Below are 18,673 nucleotides of genomic sequence, written 5' to 3'. Positions count from 1 at the left end.
TCTTCTAAAATCTCTTCAGCGTTTATCTTCATTCTTATAAGGAAGCCAAATATCGAGGACAAATATCGTTTAAAAGTAATCTTACGTTTCTCGAGAATCGGTAAGAAGCAGATTCTTCTAAAATTTCCACGGCGTTTTCCTTCATTCTTATAAAAAAGTCGAGTATCAAAGATCGTTTGAGATCGAGTCTGGATAGCGACAATCGACAAGGCGAAGAACCGCGTCAGCAGCGGACTGACCCAAAGTCCGTCGCAGATTCCGCCGGCGTTCCGCATCGATCCCCCACTTTGTTCACCGGAAGTAGATACAGCCAATCCACGGGGCAAATCTCTAGGGTTCGCGCAAAATCCTTGTCGATCGTATAAAAGCGAGCAACGCAGGACATGTCGCCGAGAATCGATCCGATACGCTGGTCGAATCTTGCCAGCACCAGTTTCCGCACTTCAAGAAGCTTCTCCATAGCTGCAGCTTCCGTCAGAGGATCGTTGATCGGCAGCCCGAAGAATCTTCGATATTTTGGACCGATCGATAGTGTTAACGTCTCTGGAAACAAACAGAAGATAGCAGGATTCGCGATTTTGAGCCATCGAATTATTCCAAACGTTGCAGAGATGCCGCACGCGATCGACGTGTATTATCCGCGGTGAGTATGATACTCGGATGAACAAATGTCATCCTGGTTGTGTTTGGAGAACTTGATGATGAGTGATGAGTGTTTTGGGAGATTTTGCTGGTTGGTATTAAAGCGAACTTGAAATTTGTAGAAAAGACCAAATTATTTGATTCCTGCTTTTTCTTTCAATGGATGTTTGAGTTCATTTTTAGGAATTTTAATGAAATTGGAACATTTTTTAATTGGAGGGGAAAATGGAATTACTTGGTATTTTTTTCTCTTTTTTTCTTTCTTTTTTTGAAGAATATTTGAGTTGCTCTTTTAACGAAGTTTCGCAGTGGAATCGGAAAGAAAGGTGAGATTACTTGATTTCTCGTTTTAAATTGTTATTTAAAAGTAGATTCTTCGAAGAAAAATTTCAATAAAATTTTGAAATAGAATTTAAATGGAAGAGTCTCCTGTGATCATTTGATATTTTTTATTTCAGATAAATAAGACTAAATTGGATAAATATTTCGATTAATAACGTGTGTGTTACAAAAACTTTCAAGTAAAATTCGAAACATTGTAAACATCCTGCAGATACGATTCAAGTATCACGCAAAATTATAATACACGTCCTCATAAGTATGCATAACTAAATTATGTTATTTTTAAATCATTTCTAAAAGAGGAATCAATTTAGGTCAGAGACTGGAAAAATTCCGGAGCGATTGCTGCATAAAATGATTCGAACAATAAGAGATAGATATGAAACTTACTATTAGCATAGAAACTATTCAGTTGACTCTATTTGACTGCTATTGCATAATGTATCATAATATATACAACAGCATCATCGTTGCACAATTTGCACTGTTTGTTTACAGTATCATTAATGCTATTTTTCTATAGAAGACAGACATCACCTTTTATCGTCTGCGACTGACTTTTGTTTTCAAATTGCGATAATTATACGAAATAGATTTTCTAAATATAGTTTAGTACCGTCATAGTGTTTACGGAATAACTGAGATAAAGCGATGATGTTTAGTAAAGACAACACAGAATATATTAATTAATATATTAATTAACTGATCTGCCACTTGCGGAAACTGGTGCACCTTAGTACATTAATTCATTCACATTTCATTATTTTAATTCAATAATTTAACTTTATATTTTATTATAAGATTATTACTATTTACATCTCAGTTAATTTTTATTTTCGAAAAATTGTCGTTTATTTACAATTTCTTTTCTCTATTACGAATCTCTGTTACGAATATTTTCTAAACGAATATAATTTCATTATTATCCTTTCATTATAAGAAATTGCTTTTAGTTAGACAATTACATTTTCTTTAGTCGACAACTATTTCTAAATAACGAAGCTTCGATGTTGCTTTTCGATGTGCACAAATAATAGTAACGTCTAAAGTATTCGTCATGCTTTTACTTTTCTTTTAACAGAAAAGTACTCCATAGTGTCTACTCTAAACTATGTATGTTCGTCGAAGCATGAAAATTTTTTAAATGCAGTTGCAGCATGTACTTATAAAGGCAACAGGTTTGTCGGTAAAAGGAAAGGGTACATTTTCATGTACGGTATGCAACAGCATGAAAGTTGCGAGATCTTTTTCAACATCATCAATGAAAAGTAAACGGGTAACTCTCGATCATACTTTGATCTATAGAGACAGGTTGTTACTTCACGAAATATCGCAATGAAAAATAGCAATGTAAAAATTCATTTTTACCTTTAATCAATGTTTCTATAGTGATGAAGTAAAAGTCGACATGTTATTAACAGACACTCTGTGAGGCGCTCTATATAAGATCTGTTACGCTGATCGAAAGCTAGTGATTAGGCTTTTATGCGTTAAGTAGAGTAGCGTAGAGTACTTCGAATTCATAGAATGAATATCGCGAAGGAAATGCGTTAAAAAATATTTATTAAAAAAAATGTATTTATAAAAAAAAGTAAAAGGATTAAAAGAAAGATATAAAAATCTAAGCATTTGAATGCGAAATAGTTAATAAGCGTTAAGAGTATTTACATTTTAATTTTATTTTACAGAGTGTCCACGTTGGTCACAAATGTGGCGAAAAATCCATCCATCAGCAACAGTTACGATTGTATAGGGAAGATACCGTTGCTGAATACACTGACAGAACCCCTTGCTCCAAAAGTTTGTTCATACGTCGAGGAATGTGCATCCCTTTGCTGTCCTAAGGACATTTACATTTGCGATGGAAGCGATGCAGAGTACGATCATCTGTTGAAGCTTATGGAAAAGAATGGAACAATATCGGCTTTACCAAAATATGAAAACTGGTACGTGTTTAATTCATACGAGAGCATATAACATTTAGGAAATTCTTTGAATACGTAAGTTATTTTCAGCAGTCGTTCTTTGGACATTTGCCAATATTTTCTTAAATAACGTCTGTCTTATAAGGATTTGAAGATATAATTGAGCTACATAAGACAATTAGGAAATTTTCAAAATACTTTTCAAGATATGAGCTAGTTATCAAATAAAAGAGAATAATGACAAGTATATAAATAGATAGTATTGGTAAAATAGCTGTAAAAGGATAATTAAAATGCGAATTTTTAACCCTCCATCTGCATAATAAGTCGTTTTCGACCAGTGATTTAAAGTGGTTTTCCATTTTTTCCATATTTATTTTTGTTTAAATTTTGCTTTGCTTAATAAAATTAAGGCAACGTGTAACAATAAAAACTATTCAATGATATTCTAAAAACTTAGAAAATCATTTAAGAATTTTGGGCATCTTTTTGTAACTCAAAAACCTAAAAAAATCTGCTTAGACTTGTTGTTAAAGGACACAGTATGCAAACTATTTTTCTATGCTCTCAAAATTCTAATGAAAACTCCGTAGTTATTTGAAAGGGAATTTTCAATGTACATAATTAACGTAATATAAATTGTACTTTTAGTTGGCTTGCTAGAACGAATCCAGCGGACGTGGCGCGCGTCGAGAAATGCACGTTCATCAGCACCGACTGCAAACGCGATACTATTCCTACTCCACGTAACGGTGTTACCGGAGAACTGGGTAACTGGATTTCTCCGGTTGACATGGACAAAGCTATTCTTGAACGTTTCCCAGGATGCATGAAAGGTAACTCCAAAACCTTGAGAAAGTACATCTAATTCCTTAACACATCCGAGACCGGCATATTTTGCTAAGATTGGCCCTACTGGTTTTAACTAATTTTGGAACAAACGATTATTTTACACTCCAAACTCTCACTTTTCTAATCGAACAATTATTTTACTTACAATCCAAGGATTGATTGATAATCAAGCAATAATCGATTCATAATCAAATACTGATGTCGAGTTAATCTGAGTTAATCAATTTAGTAAATAAAACAAACTTATAATTCCATTTTAATAATCCAGGTCGAACAATGTACGTCATCCCCTTCAGCATGGGTCCAATGGGCTCACCTCTGTCAAAGATTGGAATAGAGATCACAGATTCCGCATATGTCGTCTGTTCCATGAGGATAATGACCAGGATGGGGAAAAAAGTCCTAGAAACCCTTGGCAATGAAGATTTCGTTAAATGTCTGCACTCTGTCGGTGTACCAAAAAGAGACTCCAAGGTTGAAGTTAACTCTTCCTGGCCCTGTGATCCTGAAAGGACCGTCATCCTTCATAAACCAGCCAAGAATGAAATAGTTTCTTACGGTAGCGGTTATGGTGGCAATTCTTTGCTTGGAAAAAAGTGTTTCGCTCTGAGAATTGGTTCGACTATTGCTAGGGATGAAGGATGGTTTGCAGAACATATGCTTGTACGTAACACTGTATAATAATTCGCAACTTCACCTTGCATGTAATATGTTGAAACCTTTAAAGGCAATTGTATCAAAGTTTAATTTTACAGAGATTACTATCATATAGATTAAGAACAATTATCTCAAATACTAAGCTTCGTTTCTAATATAAATTAAAAGCAATTGTTTTAAACTCTAAATTGATATAATATAGATTAAAGTCAATTTTGTGTATGTCTTGAACATCAAGACTCACAATATAGATTAAAGACAATTGTCATAAACATCAAAACCTACACTTTAAATAAAAATAAAAATTTTTAGTTTTTAAGATATCAAAGCAGTGACAACTTCACTATTGCTCTTATAATCAATTTCAATCGTTACTTGGCACTTGCAAGTACATTAGTCGCTTAAGATTCTGTATCAGTTACCTTTTGTAGATACTGGCTATCACAAATCCAAAAGGTAGAAAGCGTTACATTACTGCAGCGTTCCCCAGTGCTTGCGGCAAGACCAACCTAGCCATGATGCAGCCGACGTTACCAGGGTACAAAGTCGAGTGCGTAGGAGATGATATCACCTGGATGAAATTCGACCGGGAAGGCAGACTCCGTGCTATAAATCCAGAAAATGGATTCTTCGGCGTGGCACCCGGAACCAATAGCGCTACCAACCCTAATGCTATGAGAACTATCTTCAAGAACACTATCTTCACCAATGTGGCCGCAACCAGCGACGGAGGAGTCTTCTGGGAGGGATTGGAAAAAGAAATCAGCGATGACGTTGAAGTAGGAATTCATTATTACGCATGAAAGTATTTAAAAAATCCTTATCATTAAACTGCGGATGTTTTTCTATTTATAAGAAATTTAAAAACTCAACATTTCCTAAAACTTCCCTAAGTAAACATATTTGTATAGATCACCGATTGGCGAGGCAAAAAGTGGACCAGAGAATCTAGGACCCCAGCAGCGCACCCCAATTCCAGATTCTGTACACCAGTCAAACAATGTCCTATTGTCGATCCTGCTTGGGAAGAACCAATAGGTGTTCCCATCGATGCTATTCTGTTTGGAGGACGAAGACCAGAAGGTATTCCTCTTATATATCAAGCTAGAAACTGGCAACATGGTGTTTTCATTGGAGCTTCGATGAGGTCTGAAGCTACTGCTGCAGCGGAACATACGGTACGTAATAATTCGAAGAAGGATCATTTGAAAAAAGATCATCAAAGAATTATTCTATACTAAATTAGGATTTTTACTTATACAAAGTACTTTATTAACCAATTCGGGACCGGTGTCTCAGACATTGTTAAATTATACGATCCCTGATTAAACTAATGATAACGGCTGATCCATGACTGAGGACTTAACGCATGGGTCGTCTGCAAAGATTTATATTGTCAGTAGACTAGGAATTTCTGTACATACATTTATGAGAAATTTAAAGGTGTGAAAAAGCACACAATGCAGAAATATGCAAAAATATGTGTATAAAATATCAAAATTACAGTACCGACTATGAATGAAGTGAATCTCTGCTTAGATTCCATTTTTTTTATTTGTGTGTTCATAAAAGTCTGAATTTGAATAAATACTCAGTCTAATTATCAGCCAATTTTTGATTGCAACTAGAAAATTATTGTTAGAATACGCTAGTCTCGAATGTATTGAGAAATTTAAAAGGGAGATATAAATTCTTCATCATGCTTCTCTATTTCAACTCTATGTTGAGAAACTAATTTGTATAACAATTGATAATCAGGACAAAGCAATCATGCACGATCCGTTTGCTATGAGACCCTTCTTCGGCTACAATTTCGGACATTATCTCAATCACTGGCTGAATATGACCGAAGTGAAAAATGTCAAGTTACCAGCTATATTCCACGTGAATTGGTTCAGGAAGAATGCGGATGGCAAGTACCTTTGGCCAGGATATGGCGAGAACTCACGCGTTCTAGACTGGATTCTTCGAAGGCTCGACGGCGAAGACGTTGCCGTAGATTCTGCCATAGGTTTATTACCAAAATTACAGTCGTTCAATTTGGAAAACTTGAAGGAGAATATAGATATGAAGGAATTGTTCAGTTTACCGAAAGATTTCTGGCAAAAGGAAGTTGAGCACCTTAGGGAATATTTCGATGCGCAAGTAGGCGACGATTTACCTGCAGCCATTCGTGAAGAGCTCGATCGTCTCGCTTCTAACGTGGATAAGCTTTAATCCAATCGTTTGATCCTTAAATATCGTGGAAAATTTGAGTAACATCGATATACATATAATTGTATTTTTTTTCTTTTTTTTTTATCAAAAGTAAGGTATTTACAACGAGGACTAGAGAGATTCTCAAATTAAGGATCATATTAAATTTCAAATTGAATCCGTACAGAGATCGTAGTCTGTACAGAGATTAAACAGATAGTTGTTAGGTTTTTTTATTATATTAAACCTAAACGTAGTATTACGACGATTTCTACTTGAACGTCGAACATAATTGTCATATTCATTAAATCATTTTTCTTTATGTTTACTCTTTCAAACAAATGCTCTTTTTTACACTTTACAGTATCGTTTTTATTATAAGAAAATACTTCTTAAAAGTAAGAACAGATTTTTTGTAAGGGATCGCGTGTGAGGATAATAGTGTGCAAACTAGCGAAAAAAGCAATTTGTAACTTAAAGAAAGATATGTATTTTTGGATATGTATTTTCTAATAAAAAATTTTAAGAAGATAATAAGTTGTTTTACAGTTCTTTTTAAAGCTACTCAATTCAAGCTATTTATCTGGAAGGCAATATTTGGATGGATTTTATTTGAAATAAAAGAAAAAAAATTATTTTAATTGCATTTATTGTGATCCAATATTTTAATTATTTAAATACTATCAGTGAAAGACTTCATAATTCATATATGTATAAGACATTCAAAATTATACATTCGGATGTATATTACAAGAATATTGCAGCTGTTCACATACATAGAATTAGAATTTTAAGAACAATTTCATACTGTATATTGAATTTAATATAACTTACGCAAAAGAAATGTATCGATATTTCTTGTTGGAACTTAAATAAACAATTTATTTCAATAGGTATGCCATATACATACTATATGTTTAATATGGATAAAGAATAATGCAATTTACATGAAGAAAAACATAATCTATATATTTTGTATAGAATAGATTATCTTTAAGAAATTTTGTTTAAATTTCTTGATTATTATTTTAATAACATTATACCCGTATGTTAAGTATCGAGAAATAAGTTGGAGACCTATACGTCGAGGATATAATATATACTATACATATATTTTATGCTTTCAAATATATTATACAATTTAAAAAGTATAGCTAATAGAAAAAAGTATCACACGTGTTAAATACGTAAATTTTGTAAAAGAAGGATTTAGATATTATTCAATGTTATTTTTGCTTAAAATATTGCACTTTCTTAAATGATACGTATACTGTTTCCTTATTTACAATTTTAAATTTTCTATGAAAGGAAAAATAAAAACAACAATTTCAAGCATCTAAAATAAGTAATATAAATTTTGTTTAATATCACATTTAGGAAATTAGTAAAATGTCTGATAAAAAAATATTTCCTGTGAACTAAATGAAGGTATTTATAATTTTTAAATATAAAGGAAGTATTAAAAATTCGCCAAAGAATATTAAAGATCACTTCATAAGTATTTCTACTTCTCTTTATCATTTTGTTACGAAATCTTTAAACTTACTTATTTTCTTCTTAATGAGACTGATCACTATTTAAATACTTTTTTGAATGATAATGAATGACTCAACACAATGTATATCTGTGAGTAATTCTTTTGCATGTCAATAATTAATTTTTTATTACTTCTAACTTACATTATTTTGTGCGAGAAATTGGATGTACATACATATACTATTTATTTTATTCATTTTGTGCTATTATAATTTTACACCTTCATTTAGCTCTACAATTTAATAATATAATTTTAACAATAAAGAATATTCATTTTATTCCACAATTTGCATTAATTAATTTCTAAACCTTCATTTATATTGGTCACTAAAATGATAATGGAAAAGTTTCCTCGCATACACAAGTATTATTTTCCACTTCCATGCAATTCTACTTTAAAAAATACAACAGAATATGTCTATGAACTTGCTTCATCTGTAACCAAAAGCTTCTAACTTTATAAACAATTTTCTATGTACAAGTTCTACACGTTTACAATGTCAATACATTGATCATCTAATCAACTTAAGTTCACAAAGAATCACATGATATATATATATATATATGTATATCTTTTTTATTAATGATCTATTTTTTCCAACTTCTAAGATCAACTAATATATTCTGGCATATACTTCGAAGACTAGATCAATACATTTTTCATCAGTCCTTAACACTTTGCACCAATTTTATAAGATTGCACAGATAATAGCTGTGTCCATTTCCTAATCTTATTTCCTTTTCTTTCTTTATATATTTTACAATGTTTCTATAACTACTGTACAATTCTATACTATGGCTTCACAGTAAGTAATATTTGGTTAACAAATATATTAACACTTTCGTGCCCGCATTGATTCATTTCTCATTCAACTCTGTTATGCATATATCTACCCCTTCTCTCTCTTACGAAAATTGTAGAAAGGGTATCCCCTGAGGTCTGATAAAATCATGAAACAAAAAAAAAAAAAGAAAAATACGTAGTATCATGCCATCGATCACGAAAGTGTTAATAAATTTCATATCTTATTGACATATTTTTTTATAGCCGTTTATGTATTTTACAACACAATATCTGGATCTTTCAGTTGAATTAAAAGTTAAAAGTGTAATAAGATATAACAGATAATGATAAGCAATTAGTTCTCAAATAAAATGTAAAATCTGCTAAAAGGAATATTTCAAGCAGTATAAATTAAAATTCACTAACAATATTATTATCATATTCATAAAAAACAATGCTTGTAAAATATCAATTCTAAAATTTGTACAATCTGAGATAAAATCGTTTTATAAACAAAGTCCAAAAAGGAAATCATTTCTGGTTCGCTATTCTTCACGTTACATCGTTGTATTTGAATCTCTAACTTATCTTTTAAAATATAGTGCTGACTGGATGTTGAATATTAATTGAAAATGATATATTTCACTACATCTTTTTTAATTTTCTGAGATTCACAAATTTAAATATGTATACTCAAAATGTTAATACTTAATGTTATCCCTTGTTAATTCATGATACGTTTTAGTAAAGTATTTGAAATATCACTTGACAATTCATGAACACATAATATGTATCTAGTTTCAGTGAATATGTTCAATTTCAAAGTGCATAATGAAATAATCCTCCTGATATTGGACAAGATGCATGTTCTCAAGTAATGAAACATATAGTGCACTATAATGATGTCTATGTAGAATTATCTATATCTATAGATAATCTAAAAAATATAATTTCAAAGATATAGAGAGCTTTAGTTGTTTGCAGTGCTTTGTAATGTTTATTGAATACAACGCAATTGCGATGGCAAGTGTTGTCAATAAATTTAAACGTAATTGTTATTTTAATTTACATTAACTACATTTCAGTGTTGGTTTAATGTTTTAGTTCATTAAAATTAATTTAAAAGTTCACTCTTTCACGTGTACAATTTTAGAGTTCGTTAAGATTCTAAGAAAAAGTTATATGTCACCTTTTTCTGTCATTTTGTTCTTTTTCGTTAAAATAAAATGTCAGGTACATACTTCTCACCCACCATGTTTCTTCGCCAATGTTTCCAATGCTCTCGGTATACACAAAGGACATAGTATTTCCGGCTTAGTAGTTTGAGATAACATTTTTCCTAAGTACTGGGCTGTATGTGGAAGAACTAATGATTCGGATCCCAGTAATTCGGTTTCCATCGTTGGAATTACTTCGGTTTTATATGTAGCTAATGGAAAATGATGTCCACACGTGAATATCATTGTATCTTCTTCAGCCTCGAGAAATCGATATACTGCATCCGGATCCTGATTTCATAAATGAATGTTTATAAAAATAATTGTTAATTTAAGCAATACTTTAATAAAATAAATGTACTATAATTTTATAATCTACCTTAATGTGTACAAAAGATTTGGAGTCATGAATATTAGAAGACACAGTGCTTATAACTCCTTCCATCATTTCTTTTGGAGTATTATTTCCACTTGAGCCTGGATATCCAGTCAATGGCGGTCCAAATTGGTCAGCCATTAAGGAAGATAATAGTTTAATGAACTCAGGCATAGGTTGGCCTAAGATAAATAGATAATAATTTAGTATAAAGTATTTATATTCAATATGATATTTTAAAACGTAAGATTGCTTACTTTGATCGATATGATGTAATAACATGGAACATACTTGAAGACAAAACTTAAGAGAAAAACAGTTAATTGCAATAAAGTTTTTAGCTTCGCTATTATTTTTATTTATATCCAAATATTTATCCATGATCTCTTGGCTGCAAAAATATTTTACGATTATGACGACGTTATTTAAAAACGTACAATAAATAAATATAATAAATTTACCAGAATAACAGCAATCCAAGGGGATAAAAGATCGATTGAATGTGTTCCAAAAATATGTTCTCTATACTTTGTATCGGTAAATCGTGTTTAATCCAGAACTCCAGTGCATCTTGTAACATTTTACACTTGATAGTGTCCGCTTCGTTTTCCATTTCATTCAAGAAAAATTTAATAACTTTTATAGCTTCATTGGTTATATTATTCTGCCGAGATCGAGCAATTTTCTTTTCATAAAATGTCCCGTTGCTTTTGGGCAACTGATCTACACCTTCCTTCATAGGAGTAGAAGGAGGAGAAGAACTATCTTTAGTGGATGTCTCTGCTTTTTTTTGCCTTGGTAATTGGTTTTCCTTGAAAATAAGACTTTCCAACCATTCCTCCGAATCAGAACTAGTGTCAGAATCGAAACTATCCCCGAAAATTCCCATAGGTGCATTTTCACATTTAATATCTCTGCACAGTTCTTCTAAACCACCCTGACAATCGAATGTGTATAGTTCTTGTTGAAGCGTTTGCAGACTATTCAATGATTTGCTTGCAGGAATTTTCATTTTGTTCCTAGCGGCGCAATCTTTTACAGAATCAATCAGATTCTTCTCTATCTGTTTGTTAAAAAGTTCAGTGTTTTTTCTAACGTGATGTGCTGATGAAGATTTCTTTAAATTACACTCATCCAAAGACTTTCGTTCTGTCTTTTCGCGCAAATTTTCAGACTTCACTTTTGAGCAAGATTGCAGACTCAATACATGTAAAATTTTCAATTGATACGAAAACGCATCGGAAATATTATGCTGTAGCATAGCTATTTTTGAGCAAGCTTGATAGTTTCCCAACTCGACACACTAAAAATATAGATATAAAATTATTAATTATACAAAATTTTTATTAATATATCGCTATAGAACTATAAGTTTTAGTTGATTCTTTTAAAAATTATGTAAGATAGTAAAAAACCAACCTTCTCTATAATTCTTGAGGAATCATATAAACCAGAGAAATATTCTAATGCATAATGTAACGTCAATTCTCCTGGTGATTTTTCGATAACGCTTAAAGGACGAATTATACCCGCCAGAGAGGGTATATCATAACTTTGATAAGAAATAATGGGAGCGGGAATATTAGGAACTTGACTAGGCACGTCCAAAGCTACATGCGATGCGTGAGGGAGCCGTACAACTCGCTTTTTAATCAACACAAGCTTATCGTCGGTGTCACGTGCATCTTTTGCAGGAAGCCGACCTAATTGTGCTCTACTATTATTACCCCAAGCTAGAACTGTACCTCCTGAAAGAGAATACAGCGAAAAATGAAAATATTGTTGATAGCAGAACCTGAAACTATTTAACAAGAATAATCACTTAAACTAATGAACTTTAAACTAATTAAAAAGTCTACATCTAGGAGCATAAGGGGATAATAAAGCTAAATTTTGTACTATAAAAATAAAACTTATTTTCTTCAAGCTCTTTTTAACATTCGTCAGCACAACATATTATGCAGTTTAGATACCTGGTTGAATAGCGACTGTATAATCGTATCCGCAGTGAATTGCAACAGTTTTAATTATAGGGTTTATTTTTTCCTTGGATTTACTACTTTCTGCCTGGAATGATCTGGCTTCATCATGTACATTTCCATTTCTCTCGTTCACCGCAGAATTCTTTACATCGTCGTTTAAATCTTGTTCCTCTTCCACTCGTTTGTAAGCATTATGCCTTGGTGGTACTTGTGCAAAAATCGAAGCAGGATTGTAACACAATGGCGTAGGAATCGGCACTTCCCGTCTGCTACCATTGCCTATCTGACCATCCAAATTTCTGCCCCACATATAAAGCGATCCATCCTTCGTTATGAGAGCATTGTGATGGCAACCAGCCGATATCTGTTACATTATTATTAATAGATGTGTTATAAAATTTAAATATAGAAAAAATGTCAAAATAAAAAAAAAGAACGATAAAATACGATAAAATAATAATCTTGTTAAAGAGAATCTTCCAACTAACCCGGATGATATCCCCTTTGACTAAACTCGTATCTACAATGGTTGGTTTTAAATGTGTTTGAGCTTCTTCAAGGGACCCGACGTTTACACTTTTTAAACAACTGTTATCTAATTTTTTTCGCGATTCTGTACTAATACCGCATGCTTTTGATTGTACATTTCTATTTTGTGCATTATTTTCTAAGACTTCTTCATTTGTATCATTCATGTTTGCAGAATCCGTGACTTTTTCGAACTCGTCAATATTTTCAAACTGCTTCAAGTCTCGTTGTTCCAATATTCGAGTTCGTTTTTGCGTTTGTGCTTGCAATCGAAGAACTTGGGGACTAGCTCCCCATATATATAACTTATTTGTATAACTAACAGCAAGCTAACAAAAAATAATGTCATTAGCAAACATGTGTAATCTTTTCTTTTATTTACTTTAATATGATAAATGATCATAATCCAATAAACTTTTTTACGTACATTGTGAAAATATCCAGTTGTGATAAGAGTTATTCTTTCTGATAACGAAACTTTCATTGGCACTGAACTCTTAACATTACTACCCACACCCAATTGCCCAAAAATATTACAACCAAATGCATACACAATACCCTCTGTTGAAAGAGCTAATGTATGTGCATGACCGGCAGTAATGTAACGTATAACGGTACCAAGTAAAGACGTAACTAACGTGGGAGTCATTTTTTTGTCAGTATTACCATGACCCAATTGGCCATGAACACCCCAACCCCATGTGAAAACTCTACCGTCTGCAGTCAATGCTACTGAATGGTATTGTCCAGCTACAGCATCAATAATGACTTCTTGAGCCAAAGAAGTGATCAATTCAGGGGTTGAACATTGTAAAACTTTCCCCAGACCTAGTTGACCAAACTGACTTGAACCCCACACGTAAACACCGTTATTAGTTACTGCCAGAGTATGACAGTGACCGCAAGATACACTGAGAACCTCAACTTCCATAAGCCAGAAAAAAGTTATAGCTTGAGGTGAACCATATCTCAATACAGATGGACCAATTCCTAATAATAATTAATATAAGTATAATACATACAAAGGCTATAAAAAAATATGTCTTTAATTGCATGTATATTTACCCAAACATCCATGCACAGAACTTCCCCATGTATAAACATTTCCGTTCCTAATAAGAGCAACATGAGAGAATCCAGCACATAATGGTCTTCTTTTGAAATCAGCACCAGAATTAGTATTTCTATGATCCTAGTTTAAATTATATAAATATATGATTATCTATTTAACATAAAATACTGTGCAGTTTATGTGATAATTACCTTCTTAAATTCTAATAATTCAATGTTACATGTAATAGATTCTTGATGTAAAATAGATTTTTTACAAATCAAAGTCAGTAAAATTAGTAAAAAAGTTTCTATAATTTCTTCTATGAGTGTATCAGCCTCATCCTACATAAGAAAAAAAAATAGATGATAATTATATGAATAAACGAATGAGTTAATTGAATAATAAATTAATTATACATACATTTTCCACGAGATCTATAGAATCACATTGACTAGATTGAGAACTGTGCGAAGTAGTTCTATGACGTAATCTGCATCGCACTACCCTAGGTCTTATTACTGGATTCGTTGGATCGTATAGTGTTACTAATCTCTAAAACACAATAAAAATATTTCCATTAATTATTTTTATATTATATTATATGCTATTAACATATTTATGCCATAAACACAATTTAAATCCTACCTGAAGTACAAAAATTTGAGAGTCTTGAAGATTATCAAGAATAAATGACATATGACTTCTAGCTAACTCAGGATAGACTAACATTGCTTGCATTAGACTTGGTTCACTTATACATATCAACAAACCATCTAAAAAAATTGTTTTATGAATAATTACATAACTATCTTTAAACTATATTGTAATTATAATTATGTATTACATGGTGTTGGTTGGAAATTGCTTGTGCTGAAAGTATGTATTGTCCTCATAAGAATATCTAACATTTGTCCATAAAGACCCTTCTGTGTTGCTAAATGATGTAACACTTCCCACAGACACGTCTGTCCAGCGATATTAACTGCTAACAATTCATCGTAAAAAGAATTTGTAGATAAGAAATACCTAAAATTCAAATGATTTTTATTGAATATTTTCTTCATAAAATTTGTATAAGTCATATCTGAATGAGTTTTAGTTAAATGCTTACAAAAATTCTTTATATATAGCCTTGGACTTTTGAGATGAAGCTCGAAGCGTTCGTTCGATAAAAGCGAGAACACATAAGTTAGAAAGATGTATTCTTGGTGCAACAGGCATTTCACTAATAACCGGGGAAGTTAAACAATGTGTAAGACAACGTAATAAATCCGCTGTATAACCAACAGAAGCAAATTTTAACATACTCTTCATTATTCTACACTGAAAAAACAGTAATCATAAAAATTATATACAAATTTAAATGAGGAAACAATGTTAACATCTTTCTTATATTTACTTTAGACAATTTATAGCAAGCTACAGCACGTGGAAATTCTTTATTAGTTAAAAGTATATCACCAGCTTGCTCTAATAATTGTTGTGCATTAATACCGAATACTATAGCCAACTTTGCCGCTTTTTCAAGTTCATTATTTTTTAATACTAGTTCCATAAAAATTGATAATATTGATTTCCTGCAAATGAAAACGATATGATTATTGTGAATTTTGATGAAACTAATAAAATATAATAAGGATATAACACTGACCTTAAAACAATTTTATATACAGAATGATTTGTTACAATTATACAAGTATCCACATGAGGTAATTCGATTTTAATATCTCTTACTCCCTTTGGTAACGTGTATTTATGTTTAATTTCTTCAGAAAGTGTTGTTGGTGCACTATTTGTACAATCAATAGCTCTGTACACTGCACGTATAACTTCTTTACTATTCACCAAAGAAAAGTGACCAACAATACACTCTGGATTAAATTTGCCATTATCACTCTTACGAGTTTCGGATAATCTGTCTGATATTACATATATTACACGTTGACTGACGTCAGTAATAAAAAAAAATCTCTGAGTTAATAAAACGTTTTGACATGATTCAAATACTTTATGCGCTGATAAAGGTACAGTAGTAAAATTAGGTCCATATACCTGCAATTTTAAAATCGTTTCTATGTCATATTTATTATTATAACTAAGAATTAATAAAATATTACTATACCAATATCTGATTTGTAATAGAATGGTAACATGTATAGAATTGTTGTCCATCCCTATCTAACTGAGACATTAGAAATACATCTTTTGACATTGCTTCTGGTGTTATCTGATTCTGATTTACCTCTGTAGAAGAGTCAGAATTAATAGTTATATTTTGTGTATTTCTATTGCTCGTAATATCTGTAAAATTAGTAAAAAGGTAGTTAAAAGTTAAATTATTCTCATTAATGGCCTATAACAAAATTAAATAATTATTGAATTTTATGTGTATATACAAACCATGATATTGTAAATTTTCTCCTAATGTCTGATTTTTTGTTTCTATTAACTTTTGTCTAAGAATTGCAATTTTTTCCACAGACAACTGTTTGAGTCCTTGCAATCTGGATCTAGTAGAAGCAAATATCTTGGTATTATCATACATGTTATCATTTGTATGCAACGTATTATATGATTCCCCATTCTCTAAATGATGCAAACAACTGTATGTACGCTGCTCCAAAAGTAATCTCCACTGTTCTCTGGATTGGCTTGTTATCAGAAGAGATACAATATCATTACTTTGATCGCGACAAATGTGCAAACTGGCAATATTCCCTTTGATTTGTGTGACATTTGTTTGATGGCCAGTTTCAAGATTTATAAATATAATCTCTCCATACTCAGTTCCAATAATACCAATTTCAGCTGGTATTACTGTACTTTGCCACCATACAATTGCAGTAGGCCTAGAAAATTTAAATTATAAAAATATAATAAGTGAAACATTAAGTCATGATTATGTTTCATTACAAATTCAATTATGATATGTACTTTGAATGGGATGACTGTGAACTAATAGAAGGAAAAGAAGTTATATCATCACTAGTCCATCTTTTGTCCTTCTCACAATTTTCATCTACGAAGTATAGAGCAGGGATTATATATACAGATCCATCAACACTTGTAGTGAGCAACCATGATCCCATAGAATGAAAACATAGAGCTGAGATTTGTTTGTGAGATCCTTGGAACCAAGATATTCTTTTAATTACTGCAGTAGATACTGAATCTTTCTTATAATACAAAAAAATGTCAGCATTTCCTGTTGTAAGTGCTAAAAATAATCTTTTTCCATATTCACATTGTGCACTGTGTTGTATCTCTGTTGCTTTAATCAAACATTGTAACTTAAATAGCCTTTCTTCAGTAAAACTTGTCATTGGCTGAAAGCCCTCTGTGCCTATTTCTGCAATCATTATATTTATGGTAACTGGTAATCTTAATACTACCTGAAATATAAAATATTACATTAAATTCTCTAAAGAGATTTTATTAAAAATATTATCATATAGCACCAGAAGTCAGTACAATATATATCTTTATAAATTTCAAACTTAATTAGTACCTACAAAGATAATGTAATTATTAAATTTTTAAAGATATACAAGATTTTATATCTATCAAATTTTTAATTCCATAAAAATGTAAATATAATACAGTAAAAAAAATAAATAGGTGAAAAAGATCATCATAAATTTCTATGACTTACAGATATTTAAATCAATAATTAATAAATTATTTGTCATATACATAATCTAAGAGATCGTGGAAAAATTTACATAAGATAATATTCATATTATGCTATTTATTATTATAATCGTGTAATATAACGCTTAAAATATTTATGAATATATTACAAGATATTATACCTGTGTTTATGCGCTTGTAAAATAATATAGTTAACGAGGAGAAAGATTTGTCTATTAAGAAATTCTTGTTGTGCTAAAAATAAATGATTGCAAAAGTAATCTAGCTTAAATATCACATTACGCATTCCGTCGAAACGTATTTATTTTTTCCCTACGCGAAAAACGAAGAAAATTAATTATTTACAACGCATTACATTTTTACAACAACACCGCCGTCAAATTTCCAAACGTCAGAATACCAAGGTTATATTGCATTATAATCACCACTATAACCATCATGAAAAAAACAAAATTACTAGTTTATTATGCAAGCGAATATTTCTTGCGTATGCGCCTTGATAGATCATGAATACAATTACGAATCTGTTTTAATAATTTTAATATTTTTGGGACAAAATTAAGTACTTTTAATTTATATACATAGTTCTACGCAGGTACCGAAAATAAAGAATGTTAATGAATACAGTGCATACAAAAAGTATGAACACGTACTTTTATTTTCCCAAGAAGTCAAATTCTACATTTTTTTTCATAGCATCAAATTTTGATAATCATATGAAATTACTGTTAAATAATACCAAATTTAATATAGTAAATGATATAATAAATAATATACTATATCAATCCTCATATCGGTCTTAGACTGTTTCTTCTCAAGTTTATATACAAATTTTTCTCACAATTATACTTTCCTAGATTTTACGATTATGAATGCTTTTTTAAGCAAGAATATATATTTGCATATTTTTTTTGCGAATATAGAAATGAAA

At 31.2% G+C, this 18,673-nt stretch overlaps 2 protein-coding genes across 2 annotated transcripts; one reads left to right on the top strand and one right to left on the bottom strand.

Moving 5' to 3' along the window:
- The first annotated feature begins 383 nt into the window (after window positions 1-383).
- On the top strand, window positions 384-7,148 carry LOC117235926 (phosphoenolpyruvate carboxykinase [GTP]-like). The gene is made up of 7 exons (XM_033498416.1): window positions 384-643; window positions 2,673-2,930; window positions 3,561-3,745; window positions 4,030-4,424; window positions 4,850-5,197; window positions 5,330-5,596; window positions 6,177-7,148. Exons 1-7 carry the CDS (start codon window positions 384-386, stop codon window positions 6,633-6,635), a joined length of 2,172 nt encoding a protein of 723 aa, XP_033354307.1. The 3' UTR covers window positions 6,636-7,148.
- Window positions 7,149-8,237: 1,089 nt separating this feature from the next.
- LOC117235923 lies at window positions 8,238-18,164 on the bottom strand. The gene is made up of 20 exons (XM_033498410.1): window positions 17,904-18,164; window positions 17,026-17,483; window positions 16,492-16,940; window positions 16,214-16,392; window positions 15,743-16,143; window positions 15,491-15,668; window positions 15,203-15,414; window positions 14,936-15,117; window positions 14,737-14,864; window positions 14,512-14,643; window positions 14,301-14,432; window positions 14,103-14,229; window positions 13,465-14,027; window positions 12,998-13,366; window positions 12,501-12,873; window positions 11,947-12,275; window positions 10,989-11,830; window positions 10,785-10,918; window positions 10,531-10,709; window positions 8,238-10,442 (listed from the first exon to the last, which is right to left on the bottom strand). The coding sequence occupies exons 2-20, from the start codon at window positions 17,448-17,450 to the stop codon at window positions 10,179-10,181; spliced, it is 5,598 nt and encodes a 1,865-aa protein (XP_033354301.1). The 5' UTR covers window positions 17,451-17,483; window positions 17,904-18,164; the 3' UTR covers window positions 8,238-10,178.
- Window positions 18,165-18,673: the final 509 nt, after the last annotated feature.

This window comes from Bombus vosnesenskii, unplaced genomic scaffold (assembly GCF_011952255.1).
Source record: "Bombus vosnesenskii isolate JDL3184/JDL3185 unplaced genomic scaffold, Bvos_JDL3184-5_v1.1 scf7180000013334, whole genome shotgun sequence".
Classification (NCBI taxonomy): domain Eukaryota; kingdom Metazoa; phylum Arthropoda; class Insecta; order Hymenoptera; family Apidae; genus Bombus; species Bombus vosnesenskii.
This window is presented reverse-complemented; position numbering and strand designations above follow the sequence as displayed.

Bases quoted from the DNA above. Each gene is read 5' to 3' on its own strand.
- LOC117235926 (XM_033498416.1), top strand. From the start codon at position 384: ATGTCGCCGAGAATCGATCCGATACGCTGGTCGAATCTTGCCAGCACC. The intron at 2,931-3,560 runs GTACGTGTTTAA...TTGTACTTTTAG, and splicing joins TTACCAAAATATGAAAACTG to TTGGCTTGCTAGAACGAATC. The intron at 4,425-4,849 runs GTACGTAACACT...TACCTTTTGTAG, and splicing joins GGTTTGCAGAACATATGCTT to ATACTGGCTATCACAAATCC.
- LOC117235923 (XM_033498410.1), bottom strand. From the start codon at position 17,450: ATGATTGCAGAAATAGGCACAGAGGGCTTTCAGCCAATGACAAGTTTT. The intron at 16,144-16,213 runs GTATAGTAATAT...TTAAAATTGCAG, and splicing joins CTATTACAAATCAGATATTG to GTATATGGACCTAATTTTAC. The intron at 10,919-10,988 runs GTAAATTTATTA...ATATTTTTGCAG, and splicing joins CTTGGATTGCTGTTATTCTG to CCAAGAGATCATGGATAAAT.